General features: G+C 42.5%; 1 protein-coding gene across 1 annotated transcript in view; it reads left to right on the plus strand.

Moving 5' to 3' along the window:
* LOC115573544 (adhesion G protein-coupled receptor F5-like) overlaps positions 1–11656 on the plus strand; it is a 71038-nt gene extending 59382 nt beyond the window's left edge. Inside the window, exons 30-35 of the mRNA XM_030404354.1 lie at positions 196–366; positions 490–1890; positions 2012–2053; positions 10287–10346; positions 10505–10571; positions 10644–11656. Of these exons, the coding sequence (XP_030260214.1) occupies positions 196–366; positions 490–1890; positions 2012–2053; positions 10287–10346; positions 10505–10571; positions 10644–10714 (1812 nt within the window). The 3' untranslated portion in view covers positions 10715–11656. The remainder of the gene's footprint in view (positions 1–195; positions 367–489; positions 1891–2011; positions 2054–10286; positions 10347–10504; positions 10572–10643) is intronic.
* The last annotated feature ends 13111 nt before the right edge of the window (positions 11657–24767 follow it).

The raw sequence follows: 24767 nt of genomic DNA on the forward strand, positions 1-24767 counted from the left end.
GTGTTCAGCAACAGACAGTTTGACCTGCACCATGACACAAAGGTCAGACTGTCTACTGCTGAACACACCCAAGCACTTTTGCATTCTGTATCAATTTGTGGTGGACAGAGAGAAACGTGTCTATATGTTTCATGAATAGTTTGCAGTCTCTTACTAATAATGGTGTCAAATGTTGATATGTTTTTAATATTTCAGGATTTGATTGTGGATGAATTGCCAGAATTTGTGGCAAATCTCAATAAAACTGTTCAGGAAGAAAGTAAAGAAATCATAAATTCATCTGCAACTATATCAGCTGTCGTTGACATTCTTGGCACCATTGCAACTGTTTCCATTGGCAGTGAAGTCAGTAAATCTGTCATGGAGGTAGGTTAAACAGTCCCTTCTGTAGTCCCTTACTAAAGGATATATATGTTATCTCAACAAATGTACTTTTTGACTCTCTGCTAAGGTTGTAACCTCACAATTTAATTTCTCTTAATTTTATAGAATGTACTTGAAACAGTTGATGTCATCATTGGTGATGATGCAAGAGAGTCCTGGGCAGTTCTAAATGCAAATGAGACCCGCAATGCAAGCTCAGAATTACTGGGTTCACTGGAGACTCTGTCCAGTTGGTTGGTCGGGGAGTTTGTCATCACGACTCAACATATCCTGCTTAACCGAACGATGTTTGACAACAACTTCACAGCAGATCTGAACTCAAGCATCGAAATACACATTCCAGACACCAGCCTTACCAACTTCTTGATCACCACCATTGCCTTATTCACCCTTAATAATGTTATGCCAGCAAGGTACTCCAGCTTTCACACCAGTCTCTTCAATGACACCAGCAATCACACTGTCAGTGATAATGCCATCAATGCTGCTGTGGTGCTAGTCCAAATAAATGCAACAATTCAGAATGTTACTTTGCGCTATGATAAGCTAAACAACTACCTGACAGTAAACCCACAGTGTGTCTTCTGGAATTACGCACCCTTTGACAATCTGGGCGCTTGGGATAATGATGGTTGTACGTTTATTTCGGACATAAACAACACAGTAACCTGTAGCTGCAACCATCTCACCTCCTTCTCAATTCTGATGGCAACAGAAATCCCCCCAGAACTCAAACATGCCTTGGATATAATCACTTATGTTGGAGTTGGGATATCTATGGCAAGCTTGGTTGTATGTCTCATTATTGAAGGATTTGTTTGGAAAGCCATAACCAGAAATAGCACTGCATTCATGCGACATGTTTCCATCGTAAACACTGCCCTGTCTCTGTTGATCGCTGACATCTGCTTCATCATTGCTGCCTCTATTGCAAAGAACCCTCTTGAAAACCCAGGAGAAGACTATGATGTTCCAGTTGGACCATGCAGCACAACAACATTTTTTATGCACTTTTTCTACCTTGCCCTGTTCTTTTGGATGCTTGTGTCAGGCCTTTTGCTCTTTTACCGGACAGTCATGGTTTTCTCCCACATGTCCAGGTCAACCATGTTGGCCATTGGCTTCTGTTTAGGCTATGGCTGTCCTCTGATTATAGCTGTTACAACTGTTGCTGTCACAGCACCAGAAAATAGTTACATAAGGAAAGAAGAAGCTTGCTGGCTCAACTGGACAGAATCAAAGGCCCTGTTGTCCCTCGTGATACCTGCCTTGACCATAGTTTTTATCAACATTTTAATTGTAATCGTTGTCTTGTTCAAAATGCTAAGAAGAGGTGTAGGAGACAACACCCAAGCAGATGAAAAAAGTACGCTGGTAGTCATTGCAAGGTGTGTGATCATTTTGACTCCTTTATTTGGACTGACCTGGTCTTTGGGCGTGGGAACCATGGTATCGTCAACAAATGAAGGAATCCACATAGCCTTTGCATTCTTCAGTTCACTACAGGTATTTGCATCCATTGAAAAACAAGGTTGTAATTTAATGTCAGTAGTTAAGTGTATTAAAACATTCGGTGTTGTTCCCTCGTTATTATAAAGAAATGTGCTTTTTATCTGTCTTTTACCAGGGTTTCTTCATTTTAGTGTTTGGGACCATATTTGATTCAAAGGTATGTTGAATTTAAAAAGATTGTTTGACATTTTGGGAAATACTTTTGGAACTTTGTCACAGAGAGTGAGGTGAGAAGATTATCTGACATCAATGGAGAAAGTATTAATTAGGGCCCGTATTCACAAAGACTTTTATCTTAACGTTAGGAGTACTCCTAAATCGGACTAAAAGTTTTTATGTAGGAGTTGTTTCTTAAAAGTAGTAATTCACATACCTAAAGTTACGACTGACACGCCCATTATTTTTAGGAGTTGCTCCTAAATTCGCCTGTTAGGAGCTACTTTTAGCCTTAAGATTCTTTGTGAATACGGGCCCAGAATCAGAATCAGATATTCACAAAGAATCTTAGAATAAATAAGAATAAAAGTAGTTCCTCCCAGGCAAATTTAGGAGCAACTCCTAAAAATAATGGGCGTGTCAGTCGTAACTTTAGGACTCCTTATTTGTGAAAATAAGAGTTGTTCACAAAACATTTTAGGCCGAAAAGTAGTACCTAAGTCTGGGAGACCTTATAAGTGACCTTAGTCCAGAGGACTCCTAACTCGCTAAGACCTGGTCACAGCCGAATGTTTTGGAGATGCTAAATGACAGGGAATTATTAAAACGATGTCGGAAGGACCACAAAGGGATTGAAGTTGTGGTTGAATTGGTGAGGGACGCATTACGTCCCCAACCAACCAAAACAATCCAATAACACCGGAGTTAAAATGTTTGGCAACACTCCGGTATTTGGCTACAGAAAAAATGCAGCTCTGCAACACGGATAATTTAGGGATATCACAGCCATCAGTAAGCCACTCTATCTACCAAAGCGCTCTGTAGACTCCATATAATCCGTCAGTTTATCCGGTTTCCTTTAGACAATCGGCAACAACAAAGAATCTAAGCCAAATTCATGGAAATTGCAGGTATACCTGTTGTGATCGGTGCCGTTGATGGGATGTATGTGAAAATAATTGCACCTTCTCAGAATGAAGACGTCTTTGTCAATCGGAAAAAGTTGCATTCCATCAATACACAAATTGTTGACACACGTTACAATATACTGGACATTGTTGTGAAATGGCCCGGATCAACATACGATTCCCGAATTTTAATGGAGAGTGGTTTGACGCAGCTTTTCGAGCAAATGCCGCTTTTATTGACAATTCACAATTCACGATCGCAATCTTCAAACTTTTATTTGGCCAAAGCGTTTTTGTTTGGGGGGGTGCACTTAATTCTCCTCATAAATACATTTCTTTATATAATATCTCTTCATAGGCTTTGTCATGGGCTTGTAGGCAACTTCCTTATTTTCACTTCATGCATTGCGTAGCCTAAATGACTTTTCAATGGGCTGCCCTGTCACTCAACAACCAATCAACATTGTCACCGCTTCTAATGCGTCCTTATAAATTGACATCATCCATAGCAACAGAGAGTTACTTCTAGTTTAGGAGTTCACTGTTTTCATAAGTAATAGTAGGTCTCAGCGGCTTTGTGAATTACTTTTAAGAAATGACTCCTACATAAAAACTTTTAGTCCGATTTAGGAGTACTCCTAACGTTAAGATAAAAGTCTTTGTGAATACGGGCCCAGAATCAGAAGATTCCTTATTTGAGAAATGTACCAATATCACAATGCAAAAGTACCCCAATAGAATTTAATGTCCTGCATTCAAAACGTATCAACAGAAAAATGTATTAAACTATCAAAAATAAAATGGAGAAGAAGGACAATGCAAAAATGTCCAAAGAGAATTGGTCACCTGATACATACACCCCAACTGTTTTTAGCTTCCAAGTTTACTTCCTGATTATGCAGCCCATTAAACATGTGCAGTAGTATTTCTCCTGCTGGTCCTGCCTGTCTGAAATAATGACCAAATCTGTTTCACTAGCAAGGACCACACCGTCAACGATATGCGTTTAAGGATTTATTAGTGACAAAGGAAAACGAAGTGTCGAAGATCTTGGTTCTTTTGAGTTCTTCGAGTGCGTTGTGGGGATTCTTGTAGAGAATCCGCCGCCGCTCCCGGGCAGCGACGGACCCCCTCATGGATCTACGAAGGAGAGGAGAGAAAGAAGAATCAGGGAGAGATGAATGGGGTGGGGGGGAGGGACGCAGAATACGAGAGCGAAGCAGAGGAGAGGGTCAGGTGGTTATTTATAGAAATGCGGAAGTAGGCGCTGTTGAGGTGTGGTCCTGCTCCTGAAACTTCGCCAATTAAGCTTCAATTCACTAGCAAGGACCACACCGTCAACGATATGCATTTAAGGATTTATTAGTGACAAAGGAAAACGAAGTGTCGAAGATCTTGGTTCTTTTGAGTTCTTCAAGGGCGTTGTGGGGATTCTTGTAGAGAATCCGCCGCCGCTCCCGGGCAGCGACGGACCCCCAAAAAACCTCCAATTACTTGAGAAGAGATGGAGCAGATCTGAGATCTTTGAGATCTGAACGGATGTAGCGGTGGTACGTTTGGGAGGACCAGCGGCCCATGAGACGTATGAAGTGTTCTGGGAAGCCATTACGGGAGGCTGAAGTGGCAGCTCCGATTCTGAAGGAGTGCCCGGAGTAGTTGTCGGGCAAAATACCCTACAATGAGAGCAAATGGCGAAAGTGATGGTGGAACCAGAATCGAGTAGCCACTAGGCCGGATTCAGAGATGAAGAGAGGATCTGTCATTGTTGTGAGATTTACGGGATTGCGAGAAATTTGCGAGGGTTTCGAAGGGATTCAGTGGTGATTAGACCTTGTTGAAGAAGACGGGTGTAGACGGACCAAACTGATTGGTTTTGGTTTGCTTTAAGTGGAACACCATAGTGTCGCATGAAAAGCGAGACAAGTCAGAAATGCAAGCATGACGGCTTGAGTCGAAGTGAATGGTTGAGGAGGTGAATTCGGAGTATCTGAGGAAACCAAAAAGGCAAGCAAAAACATGGCTTCGGGGGTTTGGGCGACTTGAGGAGTGCCGTACCCGGAACGGATTGTGTGGAGGCAGATTAACAGCAAGTCGGCATTAAGAGGAAGACGGCGAGGGCTTAACGAACTGTCAACGAACAGCCGGTTATTGTCTTGGAAAGAAGCTGATACCGCTAAGGTAAGCTTGGTGATGGGTGATTTGTCATGATGAATGGGCGTAAGTATCGAAAGAAGTCGTGGTGATGAGATCGAATGACGGAAAGGTTGTGTTGTATTGGTCGTGAAAGTAATGAAAGCTTTCCAAGCTGTCCAGTAGGAAGAGAGGGTCGAGGGTGATAGGCTGTTGTCGCTTATCAGGGGTATAAGCGCAGGATTTACGAGTTGAATGTCGACGCCCGACCGGCGTAGGGAAGGTATCTGCGTGAGGTGCCAAGCTTCTGAACTTCTGGCATTCATTAGCGAGCTTCGGGGGCAATTCTGCTGCAAAACATCTTCCATTGTAGAAACCCCCCAAAACCGGCCTAAGGAGCAGCATCAATGTGCAGATAGATGTAGTGTGGGTGAGTCGGTTGGTCGTCGTAAAAGAAAGTTTTTCCGTTCCAATTGGTGAGAAGGTTGAGTCACGGACGGATTTCGGCAAGACTCGAGCTATCCAGGGAGATGGAGGTCAAGAGTGATGGGACGGAAGAAGCAATGGATGGTAGGTTGAAGATAAAGGCTCGCCCTTGGGGAATGATGGGTAAGGTGAAGTTGATGTGGCCCAGAAGGGACAGAAGTTGACGCTTGGTGCGGCGCGGGGCGCAGAAGAAGGTTCGGTTGAGCTTTCCGACCGGGAATGAAGTCTAAAACTTGTTTGTGTCAATGATTCCGAGAAACTCAAGGGATGTAGAGGGGCCCTCTGTTTTCTCTGCGACGATGGGACCACGAGGTCGGAGAAGACTGAAGTCAGGGTAACCAGGCCGGAAGCAGGTGGCGATGAGGTGGGGGGAAATTGTTAGACTGGATCCAGCTGAGGGCTTCAGGTGGGGTGTCGAAGAGTTTAGGCTGAGGTGAGCCTAACAGCAAAGTAATATGTACCACGCCAGTGGATGCTGAAGAAACAGCAGAAGTCGGGGTGAATGGGAAGGACTTTGAAAGCACTAGTCTGGTCCTGGACCTTCCTTCACTTCCTTGGCAAGCGTGCGGTCAACTGAATCTGGCTCGGTTATGGTCAACTGAAGATTTTGATTTCGAAAGAGATAGATGATTGTGTGGAAGTCCTGGGTGAAAAACCTTCAAGTCCTTTATGAGAAACTAGCTTTGGCGAGGTAGGTTGTACGGGCATTCGGGGTGGGCGTGGCCCCCGCTACAGAAGGGTTAAATGTGGAGGAAGCGGCACTGGGACATGGTGCATCCGGTACTGTTGAAGCCGTTGCAAATCTAACGACCTCCTTGGTGCATGACGGGCCTGCATTTCTTATATACGCCTTTGATTACGGGAAGATGACATCTGTTCTGGAGGTATGGGTGCTGGTGGAGCTGCCGACGACAGGCAAGAGAAGGCTGAAGCTCTCGTTTGGTTTTTGTGCGGCTCAATGTGGGTAGCTGTGTATAAAGTGAAATTAGTGGTTGCCTGCTGAGGGGGAAGAACGGGTGCCGGCATCCCGGTGCTGACGACCCCAGCCGAAATGAGCTGCTGGGACTGATGGAGCTGGGAGATGGAAGCTCCCTGCATCCCGGCATAGGGTGCTGGCACCCGGTGCCAGGAGCCCCGGTTGAAGCGAGGTGCTGTGGTTGCTGGAATTGGACGGCAGTGGGCACTGGCATCTTGGTGCCAGGAGACTTGGTTGAAGCGAGGTGCTGCTGTTGATGGTAACAGGAAGCGGAGGGCAATGGCATCCCGGTGCCAGGAGCCCTGGTTGAAGCAATCTGCTGTGGTTGCTGGAAATAGGCGCCAGAGGGCTCTGGCATCTCGGTGCCAGGAGCCCCGGTTGAAGTGAGGAGCTGTGGTTGCTTGAAACAGGAAGCAGGGGTTGCTGGCATCTCGGTGCCAGGAGCCCCAGTTGAAGCGAACTGCTGTGGTTGCTTGAAACGGGAAGCAGGGGGCGCGGGCATCTCGGTGCCGGGAGCCCCGGTTGATCAAGCTGCTGTGGTTGCTTGAAACGGGAAGCAGGGGGCGCTGGCATCTCGGTGCCAGGAGCCCCGGTTGAAGCGAGCTGCTGTGGTTGCTGGAAACAGAAAGCAGAGGGCTCTGGCATCTCGGTGCGGGATCAGAATCAGAATCAGAATCCTTTAATGTCCCGCAGACGGGGAAATTTGTTTGTCGCAGTGGCAGAATATTACGAGAACAGAGCAATAACAAAATAGATAATAGAATAGACTCTATAATTAAAAAGAGAAAGAAAATGGAATCGAATCGATGTGTATACATATTTACATGATGTAGTGCAAGAATGGACGGTAATTTTTTAATATACAGACCGGAGCGGTTGAAGCGAGCTGCTGTGGTTGCTGGAATCAGGAAGCAGAGGGCGCTGGCATCTCGGTGCCAGGAGCCTCTGCTGAATCAGGCTGCTGTGGTTGTTAGCAGTGGGCAGTAGGGGGCACTGGCATCCCTGTGCCAGGAGCCCCCGCAAAGTTTAGCTGCGGTGATGGCTGTAACTGGATGGCACTGGGCACTGTGGCGTTTGCCCTTGAGGTTGAAGGTTGCTGTAGCTGATGATGATAATCCTGATAGAAGTTGGAGGGTCCTGGAATCCATCTGGGCGCTCCCTCTGGAGTGTAGTGATGCGAGAAGTGGTAGCGGAAACTCTGGAGTTGTTTGATCTGGCAGAGGATCTCTGTCTCTGCTTTAGCTGCTGCTCTTTGTTTTCTTTGGGCTGTGTTATTTGATTGTACTGTCCCTTTAACAAGAGCGTAGACGTCACTGCCTGTAGGGCTGTGCGTGATGACGTCACCTAGAAGCGATCTGGTGTTAACGGAACGAGCAGCCATGAGTTTATTATTTATTTATTTATTTATTTTTCAAAGATTGGCTGTTGTGGTGGCTGGAACTGGATGGCAGTGGGCACCATGTTGTAGGTTGCTGGTGTCAATGATGAAAATCCTGATGGGGATTGGAAGGTCCTGAAATCCATATGGGCACTCCCTTTGGAGTGGAGTGATGACGAGAGGTGGTAGCAGAAACTCTAGAGTCATTTGATCTGGCTGAGGATCTCTGTCTCCACATTTGCTGCTGCACTTTCTGTTGTCTATGAGCTTTCTGCTGTCTTTGGGCTGTAGTATTTAATTGTACTGTCCCTTTTAACAGGAGCGTCGACGTCGCGGTGTGTTGAGTGCGTGTGATGACGTCATCCGGAAGAGAGCTGGTGTTGACGGAAGAAGCACACCACGCGTGTGGAGAAAGTTTGGCTTTATAGTCCATTCGGTGAAACAGAATTCATTTGTCGTATAAAGTTTTCTGGGGAGTGGCTACTGTCCAATCGGTGACTGTAGAAGATGAAAGCCGGTCGGGGGAACTCACCGGAGCGTGGAGACGTTGAGACCGGCGAGTTGTTCGGCCGGTGTTGGCGGAACGATGGCAGGAGGCTTCGCTTCTTGGAGGTGAAGGAGTCGGCGAACTGCAGCGACGGTGACTTTCTGTTCCGGAATTTCCTCGTCCTCTCTTTGCTGCGGAAGGAGGTGGGCTGGGAGACACGGGAGAGTCGTCGGACGAACTATGATAATCTTGCATGTTGAGGAGAGATGAACCAGGCGGGATGCGAACCATGGATGAGACGAAGTTGGTGCTCTTCGGACTCGCTCGCGCCCTAGCCGGCTGTAGGGCCACTGGAATCAGGGTCTCGGGTACGGAGGTGACGGGAAAGTTGTCGGCTTCAGATGAATGGTGATCCTGATCTCGTCTGAAAGATCGTCCCACGGGGATAGTGATACGAAGTCCATGATGAGGTGAGTAGAACCTGATGTTGCTTGTACAAAAGTTTGGATGTGCTCGGGCGAGGCGATGTCGCGTGATCTCGTTTCTGGGTGCGAGAGCGCAGAATACGAGAGCGAAGCAGAGGAGAGGGTCAGGTGGTTATTTATAGAAATGCGGAGGTAGGCGCTGTTGAGGTGTGGTCCTGCTCCTGAAACTTCGCCAATTAAGCTTCAATTCATCAAAAAAATACATACAGCAACTTCAAGGATCAGCTTTGGTGGAAATAAAATCGGGTTTGAATCAAATGTGATTTTCAGCATGGCCTCTTAACTTCTCCTGAGTGACTTTGATCCAGCCCCAAACTCTACAATGTCCATAGAGCAAAGCATTGATCTGAAAGGGCATATTATTGATTTGAACAAGTCAGGAAAGTCACTTGGAGCCATTTCAAAGCAGTTAGAGGTCCCAAGATCAACTTTACAAACAACTGTTTCGTAAGTATAAAGTGCATGGCACAGTTTTGTCACTGCCACAATCAGGAAGAAGAAAACAACTTGCAAATCACTTGCTGCTGAGAGAAATCTGGTCATCTTAAATTTGCTGTGGATCACATGGACAAACAAAAAAACCTTCTGTAGTCAGACAAAAATGGAGATTGGCCACAATAACCATCAACATCTTTAGAAACAAAAAATACAAGGCCTTTGACCTACCGTCAAGCATGGTGGTGGTAGTATTAGGATGTGGGATTTTTTGCTGCCAGTTAATCTGCTGCTCTAAAGAAAGTAAATGGAATTATGAAGAAGGAGGATTAACTCCAAATTCTTCAGGAAAACCTAAAATCAAAACAAGTTTGTGCCAACAGGCCAACAAATTAAGTTGAACTTCACCGATTCTGACAAGAAGAGTGGTTAAAAATTCAGCCAGGAAATTTCCAGAGGCTTATGGATGGCAAAATCACCCAACAGAGGTTAAAAAGGCCAAGAGACATTTAACCAAATATTGGAATTACTGTATGTATATTTTTGATCCAGCAGATTTGGTTAAACTTTCAGAAGACCTATAAAATATAATTATTGAACTACACTTCATGAATGTTTTTGTGATGAAGCAGTATGTGTTCTACTGCTTCATCACAGTAGAACACATGTGATGTGTTCTACTTTCCTTCACAGAAAAATTAGAGTTTTAGAAATCACTGATGTGGATGTTCTTTACAAGTGTATGTAAACTTTTGATCACAACTTAGCTTAGCTTAATAGTTTTTAGCTAATTGCACCCTTGCTTCATATTTAGCACACAGATACAAGAATGGTATCAGTCTGCTCATTTTACTCTGTATTTTGCCCGTTATGCTAAATGTGTCCCAAATTCCACAGTAGTAAAATACTATACATTTTGACATTGAGATAAATTTGATTGTGCCTGCAGATCCGTTCTATTCTCTCAAGAAGATTACCTACATCAAGCACAGGCTCTAGCTTGACAAAAGTAAGTTGTTTTCTCAAAAGCTTGCCTAGACTGAAAGGTTTTCTTTGTTTGTTGGACCTGTTAAATTATACAGAAATCTTTAATGAAAACTTATTGAGAAAATGCAAATATTTCTCTTTATTTACATATGTTTGTACATATTACTCTTTCTATAAAAGAGTACAAATGGTCGAATTTCGTCTCTCAGTGGACTAAACTGGATAAGTCGACTGCGTGGAAGAAGATGTAAGTTCTTGTTCTAATTGTTGTTGATGTTTGTGAATCAGCTATCTTAGTGACAGTTTTTTTGTCTTTCAGATATCTATCGTCTGTCAGAAGCTGTTAACTCAGGCAGCAGTGGTGCATCAGAGTCATTTGTTAATATATGAATAAACACAATCTGAGCACATATGATTTATGTGAAGATGAAGACAAGACAAGAGAGGTTCACTGGGATGATATTGTTAACACCTGATGCAACAACCATTGTCTTTTTTTTGTAAATAAAAGAACAAATAATTTGGTACCTAACAATCAGCATTATCACATGGTAATGTGTGTACTATTTCAACAAGTGTGGCGTAAAGTTCAGTTAAACGATATTATGAATCAAAGTATGACATGTATTAGACAATGTATCTATTTAATCTAATGTCTCAAAATTAGATACTGAATAACAATGTAAAGAATGACAAAGTAAGTAATAGTAATAACTTTAAATGTACGCTCAAGTAGTGACTAGTTTCTATGTTTTCCATGGTTACCGTACCTCTTAAATGAAATAAATCAGCATAGAACTGTACTGCTTAACTGAAAACGATTTAGCAGACTACATTAACAACTCAGAATTTTGCATACCTTGTTGTGAACTGATTTTAACCTTATTTACTGACCAATGTTAATTTTACATCATTTTCATAGTGTTGTTGTTGGTAAATTTAAAAAGTTATGTACACACACACACACACACACACACGTATATATATTAAAATCATTTGAATTATAAATAAAGCCTTATAAATTTGAAATACTGTTGGAAATAATTAGAACCGTATGCTGGATTTTTTCAAATTTAGATCAACAGCCTAATGTTACGAATTGCTAAAAGTAATTTTACCAGTGCTAAAAGTAATTTTACCGGTGACCCGGTGAACTGTCACCGCCTGGGTATCGACATGAAGGTGGAAAAAGGATTCTGAAGAGGGAGTAGCACTTATAAAACACAACTCTGCTACATTCTTTTTGCTATAATATGTATGTTTGGGACTGTTTTTTTCCTCATGGTGTTACCTGCTGTGGGTGGTGTTTTATTTTGCAGCTATTTCAATAAAAAGTGGTAGAAGTTCCATGTCCAATGTCCACTTCATGTTTGTTTAGTTGGAATTAAGAAGGAATATATTGCTGATTTTGACATAAAGGCCCTGATGTCATATGTATAAATTGTGACAATTGATATGTTCATGGACTTTACCTTGTAGCCTACATGAAATGGTATGACATCTTAATATCTCCCTTACAGGGCTGTGCCAATAATTTAAGGAGAGGTTGTTTTGCATCCAGTCAATGCAGCCAGGACTGCACAGATTTGTACATTGGAGAGACAAAACAACTTCTCCACAAGTGACACAGGACATATCATAAAGGTTTACACAATCGACTATTTTAATTAAGCTGGAATAGATTTGCAGGTTCCAAGAACTACCTGAAGTAGTTCAATAAATTAACAGACCACAAGACGGGATATTTAATCAAGTTAACATCAGGTGATGTTAGAAGAACTCGAAATTTGAAGGCAGACCTTTCACTCATATTTAAAAGTTGAACAACATGTTAGATTCTACAGTGTCGGTACTTTGTGCGTTTTGTCTCATTGTTGGTTTAAACAGTTTTTTCCTCAGCATATCAGGGATATGTTTTGTCGCGGTTGGCACACACTGTACCGTTTGCAGACACTCGTTAGAATGGTAGCGGTTGGCACACACTGTACTGATTGCTATGCTTCATTCAGCTTTCCCTACAACCCTGACAAGTAGCCTAGTCCCTGCAGCTGAAAAACACCCCCAAAGCATGATACTGCCACCACCATGCTTCACTTTTGGGTTGGTATTTGACTGGTCCTTTGTCAACCTCTTTTACCAAGGCCCTACTCTGTCCTACTTAGTTCCAAACTTCTTCCATTTTATAGTTCTGGAGCTCACTTTGGTCTTGGGGACCTTCAATGCAGCATAATTGTTTCGTAGCCTTGCCCAGCTCTGTGCCCCGACACGATCCTGTCTCTGAGCTCTGCAGGCAGTTCCTTTGACCTCATGGCTTGGGCTTTGCTGCATTGTCAGCTGTTAGACCTTATATAGACAGGTGTGTGCCTTTCCAAATCATGTCAAACAAAATGTACAACAGGTGGACTCTAGTGAAGTTAGAGAAAGATCTGAAAGACGATCAAGAGAAATGGGAGGCACCTGAGCTAAATTTATATATATATATATATATGTATATATATAATTCAGTTTTTCCATTTTTAATAAATTTGTTTAACAATTCTAAAATTGTTTACATTTCTAAAAGTTTAGTGTTGATGAGGGGAAACATTTATTTAAAGGATTTTAGCATAAGGCTGCAACATAATGTCACAGCATACAGAATGCCATGTTAAGCAGTGTGATGTATGGTCAACTTGGCAGTGAGAATTTTATATGCTGTTCAGTGGTGTGATCCCTTTTTACATGAACTTTGCATGATTTTAATGTGTGATCTTGTTATGTTGCGGTGCGCCAAAGTAGCGATGGACCATATTGAACTGTTTACTGTGAGTGTGTCCCCACAGCCAAAACACTTCATAGTTTCAGATGTTGAGAAACACAATGTAGCTGAAATTGTCAATTTTGAAACTGAAGGTCAGGTTTAGATCCGCCCTGTTGTCTTTGGGAATCATGAAGACCTGTCTTCTGAACATGAATCCACTTCCTGTTTGAGAGGGGCTGTGTGCTGAGTGCTCCTGAGTTAGCTCGCTGCTGAACAACAGGCTCAGGTGCTGTGTACTGAGTGCAGCGCATTATTTTCAACGCAAATTGTATCCAGAGGACACTGTGTAAGTGAACAACTCAACACCTGAGACCCGCATGTCCCGAACGACGACTTTTTACCGAAGCGCCAGTTTGTTTTTAGCCTTGGAGGCTAACCGGCTTCAAGCTGACTAACATCCCACAGGACGTAAACTGAGGTCTCTCCACCGCAGCGGGTCCACTTGTTGGACCCGTGTCGGTAAGTTTTGCTGCTTGCTAACCTACCTTGCATCTATCTAAGCTATACACCCGATCATCGCAGTGGGCTCCTACTCTGGAGCCCTTGCATGTAAGTAACATCAGTTGCCCCAGATTTCCTGCCAGATTTCCTACCATCACCGGTTAGGTGGCGATCATTGCCTCCTACACATAGATTTGTATACTGTTAGTTGTTTGTTTTCTCTTTTGAGCATGCCTCCACTCACCTTGGCGGAGCCTGAACTGTCCGACCTAAGATCCGAACTACGCTCCATTGAGGGCCTCCTGTATGATGTCCGACAGCGGCAATCCCTGCTCCTCGCCTCCAGCTCAACCAACGCTGTTGCTCCAGGCACATCACATCACGCTCATTCTCCCTCCTGGGCAACCGTCACCATGAAAAGGAGACGGGTCTTTCTCCCCCTATTTACTCCATGCTCAGAAGATGAAGATGATGATCCCATCCCGCTGTCCAACTTCTTCACCCCATTGGAGAAACAAACGGAGCGAGTGGCCACACGCCCACACACCGCTCTGCAACAGTCAGCGCCGCTCAGCTCCCAAAACAGAAAGCGTTGCACTCCTCCAACCAGTCCACTGATGTCCAGGGGAAAACGTTCCAGACGTTCATCCCCTCCTTCATTATCTGATGCAAAGTCTTGGCCTTCTCTCCCTGCCCCGCAGTCTTCGTTCCCCCGGCTGGACACACTGTGCACTGGCACTGGCGCCGTCTCTCCATCTGGCAGGCGCCCCCGAGTGTGTGCATTGTCGCCGAAGGGCAGCGATGTGGCTCCTGCTCCGACATCCAGAGCCCCGGCCACCACCACGGCAGGTCTACAATCTTAGCCCTGCCATGGTCCCTCCAACCAGGGGGCCGCACCGATGAATCTGCTGGGGCGCGACCGACGCCGATGCTAACCCGGTTAACCTAGCTAGCGTGGCTGGTCAGCTTCCACTGAAACTAGCCGTCTACAGCAACAGTGCGGTAAGCAGCAATCCGGAGATTTTGATAGTAGGTGACTATCGTTAGGTATCTGACTCTCCCTGGTGCTATTACCTATTGTCTCTCTGGTGGAAAGATAGTCGATTTAATCGAACTCATTCCGACGCTCATTGACCTACATCCCACTGTTAATATTGTTCTAGCACACGTGGGAACAAATGACGTCATGGCTAGAAATTCCAGCAAATTGCACGCAGACTTGGAGTCTCTGTGCTACACAATTGAGAGTCTGGGAAAATGTTGTCTGTTGTCTGGCCCCATTCCAACGCCACTGTTCGGTCTCCATCACTGGTTAAAAAACTTTTGCTCTGCAGCAGGATATGATTTCATCTCAGACTTTGATTACTTTTGGACTAATCCAAGCCTATACAGAGCAGATGGTGTGCATCCTAACAGAAAGGGCACAAATCAGTTGACCACTAATTTTATTCAGTTTATAGCATTTTCTCTCTGATATGCACCATGGCAGGACTCGATCCAGGCCTCTGTTTCTCCAAATAACACAGCAAGTCTTGACAGCATGAGTCCTGCCATTGTGTGGTTCTTTCTTTGATTCTCAAACACTGTCAGTGAACAACTCCTGCCATCCTAGGCCAGAATCTGCCTTAATTGACACTCATACTCACTCGGCAAGCTCCTTAAAGATGGCTCCCCTCAATGTTAGATCCTTAACAATAAAACCTTCATTGTTAATGATACTATAACATCACATCAACTTGATTGTATTCTCCTCACTGAGACCTGGCTTGATGAGACTGGTAGTAAGGAGCTGATTGAAGCTTCACCATCTAATTTTTCATTTTCCCACTGTTCCAGATCTAACAAGAAAGGTGGTGGTGTTGCTGCTATTTTTTCAGATATGTTATCATGTAAAAACATCTCATTTGGTTTCTATTCTACATTTGAATATTTAGCTCTAATAATCAAATCTGTATATCCATGCCTAGTTCTCACAGTTTACCGCCCTCCAAGACTCAAAAAAGGCTTTTTATCTGAATTTGGTGAGCTTTTATCTAAAATTACTGTTGAATATGACTCAATCCTTATTTCTGGGGATTTTAATATTCTATAGTGCTACTGATTGTTTTGCCAACCAGTTCACCGACACATTATCAGCTTTTGGACTTACGCAGCACATTACCGAGCCGACACATAATCAAGGTCATACTCTTGACCTGGTTATCTCAAAAGGCATTGACTTAACCCCAAAGTGCATACTAGATGTTGGCTTTTCGGATCACTTTTGTATTTTTTGCTCTGTTGACCGAATGTGTACCTGGTTTAAAGCTAGTCAGAAGACGGGCCATTTGTGCAGAGACATCTGACAGGTTTATTGCTAGATATACAAACTCTGTTAGGGGTAGTAGTTCACAGTCTGGTTTTAATTTGTCCTCTCTATCCTTATGTGACAATTTGGTCAATAATTTTAAAAGTTCAGTGACACGAATTATGGTTGATGTTGCACCTATGAAAACTAAACTAATTTCTGGTAAAATAAAAGCACCTTGGAGGAATATGGAAAGAATGAGGGCACTAAAAAGAACCTGCCGCAAATCTGAACGCAGATGGCATAAGAACAAATTGCAGGTTGATTATGGTATCTATAAGGACCTGCTTAGTAAATCTAACAAAGAAATTAAAATAGCTAGACAACATTATTTCTCTCACATTGTTACTGAAAACTTAAAGGTCCCATATTATGCAAAATACACCTTAGAGCGGTTTTCTATCAATAATATGCATCCCCTGCCTGTCTAGAATCCCCCCTGGTATGAAAAAAGTTCATCCTCTCCCTTTTTTGCTTTCTCCACCTTTAGAAAATGTGTGCTTATACAGGCCAGTTGAAGATAGTCTGTCGGTGACGTCACCGACAGATTAGACGCGTCCCCCTAGGCTGGTGGCACCGCCCCAGGTGAAGGTTTGCCACACCTGAAGGAATTATCTAAACGGCGCCATTTTTTTCCGCTCGGTTAGAAAATGGCGAATGTACGACCGGGAAGAAGCGGTTGCAATGTCCTAGCTGAAGTTGGCAAAAAACTGTTGGTGTGTGCGAACCACTTTGAGCTGACTGTTTCACCAACTTGGGCCAGTACAAGGCAGGAGTAGTCGGCTAACTTCTACTCAAAGGAATACTTGCAGACCAAGGACATGTAAGTATACAAATGTGCTGTGTGTTTCTGTAGATAAGGCTGAACTCGTGCGTGATGTACTGTGTGTTTTGCCATTGAGAACAAGGTAAGGTTAGCAGCTAACCGCTAACGTTAGCTTCTCTGACCACACAAGTTAGTGCTACAGCAGAATCATTGTGTGTATTACATTTCTGATCTTGCACATTATGTAATGCGTGTCCTAGGGAAATGTCTGCATGTGCAAGTATTTAGCTGTGTTTAATTAGCAATTTCACATAGTACCAGCTAACGCTAACCGCGATCTTCCAAGCTAATGCTAACCGCCAGCTTCTAGTTCGCATCAACACGGTCTCCACATGCAAACCCAGAGACCCGGTCGGTCAAGCGGTACATACACACACCCTCCGCCGGGTCTAAGTTTTCAGGATTTTGTGAAATCCCTTGACCAAGTATTTGTGATTTTTTGTTTTTACTAACTCAAAATAATGACCATATTTCCAGCTAGAAAACGCGCATCTCTCTCCTCCCTCCATTTTTGTGTTGCTGCGTGGTGTTACACGTGAGTTATCCTCATGGCTAAAACGTGACTTCAGACGTACGTGACATCACTCCCCGAGACGCAAGAAGAAAGCAAGAATATATATTTTTACTAAGGAAAATGACCAAAATAATTGTAATGCACAGTGACTTGAATAAATAACTTTAATCTGATCACTGGTTTGGAAATGTTAACGCGTTAGATTACTCGTTACTGAAATAAAGAGGTCAGGTTAGAGTAATGTAACGCGTTGCAGCCTTTAGTGCTTGAATTATATTGTAACAGTGCTGTCATGTGTTATCCTATCCATATCTGGGAATTCTGTGCAGGATGATTAAACTGTGATTACTTGTTGAGAACATTTCAAATTGTTTGCCCATTTCTTGCAATTGTTTTCATGTTTTATTCTATTTTTATTGTTCAAGACTCTACCTGGCTGCACTGCATTACAGTGAGAAGGCTGATAGAGGACAAGCCACCACACCATCAGGAGATCCTCTTTTCAAACTGAGCTCTCCAAAGTCCAGGAAGGAAGGAAGGGAGAGTGCAGAGCCAAACCCGTGAAGACAGAGGCGACATTCCGTAAGTTTTACAATCTTTTATTTGAACCTCACAAATTAAAATAAACATGGACACACAGGCATCACACAAAAGGTTGAACACAAACACTTAAAATCTGAATTCTTTTAAGATGGTTTTCAAAATAAATAATAAGGAGAATGTATAAATGAGAAGTATTTAGGAGAAATAAGAGAAACTTCACAACAGTACAGCACAAGGCTTTTTGGTTCTACTGCAATTTTCCTGTAAACATACATTTTTGTTTATTGCACTGCAGACTGCGGTGATGCACTGTTGGACCTGATCTTCGAGAAGGTTTTCCAGGACCCTGCCCCATATGTGAACGAGGTGCTGAAACTCATAATCCCTGAAGACCTCTCGGACCACGCAACTCTCACTCTCCACCCCAGAGAGGCCCAGCACCAGCTTACAAAGCTTCTGTAGGCGATATTGGCTGAACACAATTCAATATAAAGTCAGCACTGAATGTTTACACCCATGGCAACTAGATACTTTCTTTGTTATTATTTTCATATTGATATTGAAGTTGATATATAAAGTCAAACTGTTTCACTTTATGATATTTTCTTCTTCTTGTCATTATTTCATTCATGTCAACACGTTTACAAATGTTTCTTACAATAAAACATCTTTCCTGACTGTTCTGTTTTCATTGTTTGATATGTAATTTTCATGGTAATAAGTAAAAGATAAACTAGGAATCAATTATGTACTTTTCATCATAACACTTTTGTGATAAATTAATAGTATTTATGTGACTAAAAGCTGACTGCACTATTCCCCTCAGACGTAAAGGTCCATAGTCTGTCCGATAAATGTTCAGTGCATTCTGCAGTGCAGATACATTCAGGCAGACACGTTACAGGCCAGGAGGGTCCACCATGCATGATGGTGGCTCAGGATGCTGCTGTAGTCTTCGTGTAACCTAGAAATTATTAAAGGTGAGTGAGTAACAATAGATTAGAGAAAAGAGAGACAGCAAAATGACAACCTTGTTTGCCCAGTGTTCACACTTCATTGTGGTATTTCCATACAGCAGATATTCTCAGGTTATGTAGGCATTTGTACACAATTAGCACAGGAACACCTGTTTTTATGCAGAATTTTTATTATTCATTGGAAACTATAATCGCTAATCACGTCGCATTGTTTCTTTGGTAATATATCTAAAGTTTATAAACCGTTGTAACTGGTAAAAAAAACAATTCTGCTGGTAGAGAGGTGATGGGGGGCAACTGTGGCTTGTTGAAAACTTGAAAATTGCTGGCAGTAGCTAATTACAGGTCGTCACTACAAATAAGAGGTTCTCAATCAACTTACCTGGCTACATAAAGGTAAATAATAATATGGGGTTACGCTTTTGTCTTGTAATGGCTGTTGCTAAATTGCATCCGCGTTACTGCAACTGAACAGCAGTAAACACCAGCCAAGGTTTGGCTAAGCTTTATGATGTAAACACTGGAGGCAGGAGAAGGGGGCTGTTATCAGTAACAACGCGGGGCAGACGGCCAGTAAGCTCGTAAAACTTTCGTTAGTCTGCAGTAACATAAAAGTAATGTCGAGGTAACAAACTTAACTACTAACCAATGAGAAACATCAAAGTTCATTCTTGGCTGCTTACTTTCTTCTGGAGCCTCTTGTTGTTCTAGGTCGGACCGCTGTCTGTTGTCCGGCGGCCATTACTTCCAGAAACTCCGCCGATGCCATGGTCACATGACGCCGTCCTCACGTCTTCCGCAGGCAGGAAGAGGTGGGCGGCACCGTGGGCGGCGTGCAGTAGCTCATTAGCATTTAAAGGGAAAGGCACTGAAACAGGCCACCTGGAGCAGGGCTGTGAAACTGGTGTTTCAAGAACCCTGCTGTGCTTAATACTTCAGTTTATTTCGACCAAAGCATGTTACTAACATTCCATTTAGACTTCAAGGAACCATATCAAGAAGCAGAAATGACCATAATATGGGACCTTTAAATAATTCCAAAGTGCTGTTTAGCACTATCGACAAACTTGTTAATCCGCTTAGATCAATTCCTGCTGAGTTCCACTCTTCAGTGAAATGTAATGAATTTGCCACATACTTTAACTATAAAATTTCCAATATTAGAAATAAAATTGTTGCTTCCCCTACTGATGGGTGTGACCACTTTCTTTTCACCCAACACAGCATTACCAGCACTCTTTCCAGCTTCACACTGACTCAGTCTAGTGAGCTTCAAGATGTGGTGCAGCAGCTCAGTTCTGCAACATGCTCTCTTGATCTAATGCCGACAAAATTGCTCAAAAATGTTTTTAGCTGTTTGATAGAGGATGTCCTTGAGATTGTTAACGTGTCCCTACATTCTGGAATCTTCCCCTCATGTCTCAAACATGCTATTGTAACACCACTGTTAAAAAAGAGTAATCTTGATCCACTTGTATTCAAAAATTACAGACCAATATCAAACCTTCCATTTCTGGGGAAAATTCTTGAAAAGGTTGTTCACCGACAATTATTAGGTATTTGTCAAACCACAATTTGTTTGATGTTTACCAGTCCGGTTTTAGAGTTAACCACAGTACCGAAACTGCCCTGATCAGAGTTGTTAATGATCTTAAAATTAGTACAGGCAATCATGAAGTTTCTATTCTAGTTCTTCTTGACCTCAGTGCAGCATTTGATACTGTTGATCATGAAATTTTTCTTCAGCGCCTTGAACACTGTCTGGGCCTTAAAGGCACAGTTCTTCACTGGTTTTCTTCATATCTTACTGGAAGATCTTTCTCTGTGTCCATTGGTAATTATGAATCTGATGAGGTTGGCATTTCATATGGAGTCCCTCAGGGCAGAGTCCTGCACGGGTCTTATTTTGCAAACCCGCACCCGCCCGTACCCGTCGTACTTAAAACCGCATCCGAACCGTTTCCCGACAGTAGCACAAATTACATTCCGCACCCGAGCCGACCCGCTATAAATTGATACCGACGCCCGACCCGCACCCGAAGCAAAATTAGACTGACGCAATTTTTAAAAATTAAAGTAAGCCAGCGTGGGGAATGGGAGTTCTGGGAGGGCGCAAGCACGCATGAATGAGCTCATATGAAATATACCGTATTGACCCTAATATAGGATGACCCTGATTATAAGACGACCACTCGTTTCAAGATTAATCTTCAGAAAAAGACTCTGATAACCAAAATTCGTTTCTCAATAACAAACTCACATACCCTCCTGTCAAACTCTTGGAAGCGGCCGCTTAGAGGACCACGATAAGCTTTTCTCTTACTGTTAGCGTTTTCAGACGGTCTTTTTGGACCCGCCATCTTCGGACGTTACACTCCATAACTCCATATTTCTTGGCTGGCTGACAGTTGTTTGACGCCTCCGCTGCATTGATCACCATTATCTTAAAATTAGCATCATAGCTCCGCCTCAGATGTCTGTTAACTTGCCCCACTTGATCCACTTTGCTCCGTAAAATCACCGCATCTCTCCATTTTTCATCTCCTGTCACTTCTTCTTCTCCGCTGTGATTGACAGATAACCCCAGCCACAGTGTCAGTGACGTCTCTACAATAAGCTGGCGCCCTCTGCTGTTGCGGTCGTGTAGCGACCCAGACAACTATCAGCATGTGTCAACGGTTAGACCCCGATTATAAGACGACCCCACTTTGTCACATAATTTTCATCGAAAAAAACCTTGTCGTATATTCGGGTCAATACAGTACATGCTTATCATTTTGAAATGCAGGCATATTTTTGTGGATGTGTCGCTAATGATTTATTTTTTATTTTTTGCACCTGAAGCCATAAAAATGACAATCGCAAAACCCGACCCGCGCTCTCTAGGCGTCCGACCCGATCCGCACCCGTGTCCGACACAGGACATTATTTTTCACCCGTTTCATCCAAATTGTGCTTGGGTCCATCATACAGCAACATAATATTTCATATCAATCATATGCCGACGACACACAGTTTTACATTTCTGTTTCTATCAATAATCTAAGCCCAATAAATGATCTCATCCAGTGTATCACAGACATCAGATGCTGGATGGTCAAACATTTTTTACAACTTAATGAGGACAAAACAGATTCTTTTGGTAGGTCCTAAGGCTCTGAGGCAAAATATTCAATCCTTGTTAACTCCCCTGTCTGTAAAACCATGTGAGCATGTCAATAACTTGGGTGTGATTTTAGATGCTGATCTCACCTTCCAAAGGCATATCTCTAATATTTCTAAGACTGCTTTTTATCATCTTAGAAACATATCAAAAGTTAGATGTTTCCTGTCTCAGTCAGACTCTGAAAAGCTGGTTCATGCCTTTATTTCCAGTAGACTGGACTACTGCAATGCTCTTTTTGCTGTACTGAAAAAGCAGACTTTACATAAACTCCAACGTATTCAAAATGCTGCAGCCAGAGCACTAACAAAAACCAAAAGGTTTGAGCACATCACTCCTATTTTATCATCTCTTCATTGGCTCCCAGTAAAACAAAGAATTGATTTTAAAATACTTCTTATTGTTTTTAAATGTTGTAATGGCTTGGCTCCCTCTTACGTTGCTGACATGCTCACCAAATACACACCAGGGAGATCCCTTAGATCATCAGATAAAGTAAAGAGCTCCTCACTATACCCAGAATCAACTCCAAATCAGCTCACGGCGCTTTCAGCCACTATGGTCCTACTCTCTGGAATTCTCTTCCACATGAATTACGGTCTGCTACAACAGTGTCTTCTTTTAAAAGTAAACTAAAAACACATCTTTTTTCGCAAGCTTTTAGTTAAGTTTAAAGAGTGTGTTTTATTTGTCTTGTTTGCTTTAAGAATTATTATTATTATTATTATTATTACCATCATCATCATCATCGTCATCGTCATCATTATCTCCCTTTTTAAATGATGATTATAATAATTCTTGTGTGATTTTATAATGTCCTAAATGTTTTTTTATGCATGTAATATTTTTATTTTATTTTTTATATCCTATATGCTATTTTATGTTCTACAATGTATCTTTGTTTTAATAAATAAATTTGACTTGACTTGACTTGACTTGACTTCTGTGACACACCACATGTTTTAGTTTTGGTGACTTGCATCCCAAAAGCACCATTTTAATGGGAGACACCAGCTGCCCGTGGTGCGACAGCTCTGTGGCCAACTCCTCGTTTTTAATGAATGGAGGTGCATTAGATATCATGATTTTCTTTGCTGGATTCACCAGTGGGAGAACAGGTGTAAACGAATCGTTCACCACAACACCACACTGCATGAAAAGTGGGATATTCGTCAGTATGCGGCACTGTAGATTGACGTGGAATTTCAGGTTTGCGACTGTACGCAGCAGTTTGCAGGCAACACCTGTAGTGGAAATTCTCCTTTGTGAGGTAGAGAGTTGCTAAGTCTCCGAAGAACTTCAGACTTCAGCGTATGAATCAGATGTCATTTAACAACACGCAGCGTGGAGCAGAAGGCGTAAAGTGTTCTCTCCCGAACTCTGAATTGTTACCCATTTAAGTACGGATCAGAGAGGAGGTTACATTCATTTACAACAGTCATAAAACATCTTCTTTACAGATAAATGACTCTTTGATATTTTGGTGTGTCCTGTCTTCCCAGGACAGTGACCCTTTGATGTAACAGATGGGACAGTAAATGTCATCTTATCTAAACTTTGTGTACATTCCAATGTGGGGATGTGCCCCCTCCTGTGGCTCATTGACACCTCAGGCAGTGTGACAATCTCTCTCCCCCTCCTGTCCTTAAAGCACATTTGATAACAAAAGGAAGACTATGTAATTTTCTCACATTCCTCCCTTTTGACACAAAAGTGTCAACACAACATTTTGATAAATTATATTGAAAGTTTCAAAAATAGGAAAAGAAATGTTGTAACAACTACAAAATGTTTACAGCTGACAGTTTTCTACTGTGAATAACAAAAAACAAAAAACAAAATACAACCACACAAAAAAATCCATCAAAAATAATTATCTTAAAGAACAGAATTATACCAACTCATCATTTGAATCATCATATGGGTTTCCTGGGGCCCATTCCATCATTGAATTTTCATCTTGCTCAGTATCGTGGATTGGTATTTTTACATATAATGTCTTTTCTCCTCCGACAACACCGCTTATCCATCTATATATAAGGGCTCGCATACATGTCAGTGCACAAGTACGGAAACACAAACCAATACCAAACACAATCAAAACAGGGATAAAACCATGAATGATGAGAGCACCCCAGGGGCCAAGGTGGTTGTTTAACCATTTGTTGAAACTAAAACCTGCTGATTCGGAAGGACCAAATGCATCGCGAATCTTTTCAAGTGCTGTGATTACACTTGTAATATTTTCAGAATTATCAGGGATGAGTGTGACACATGCTTCTCCAGTTAAATTTATTGTCATGCATAGACCTCCTGTTTTTGCCAAAATATAATCAAGGGCCATCTCATGTTTCAACAGAGTTAATCTGTGGGATTTGTCATTTGCATTTAGGTGCTTGAAACCTTTTATTGTTTCATTTGCAAAAGCAGACATTGAATAAGTTATATTATCGATGTGATCAGCCAGGAATGTTACACCATACCATGGGAGTAATCCAAGACCCCATTTTTCACCTAAAGAAATACGCCAGTGATAAGCTGCAAGGGTAGAAAACTTTGCCAATTCGCGTTTGTGAATGTGACCATTCTCTAATTGTTGTCTCAAATTTATAGGAAGTAATGCTACATTTGTAATGGTGAGATTAACAAAATAACAACATCCAGACCATCCTGGAGGTAGGAAAATGAATGCCTCATTTCCGCACAACCAATAAAAATTTCCAATTGGTGGGATGCCTTTATGTGCAGGAGCTTGAAGAAATGTATTAATTACCACTGTTTCTCCATTTCTGAAAGTAATGTTAGTGTGACCAATTTTCACATTTTTTTGTG

Source organism: Sparus aurata, chromosome 22 (genome assembly GCF_900880675.1).
Source record: "Sparus aurata chromosome 22, fSpaAur1.1, whole genome shotgun sequence".
NCBI classification, from domain to species: Eukaryota; Metazoa; Chordata; class Actinopteri; order Spariformes; family Sparidae; genus Sparus; species Sparus aurata.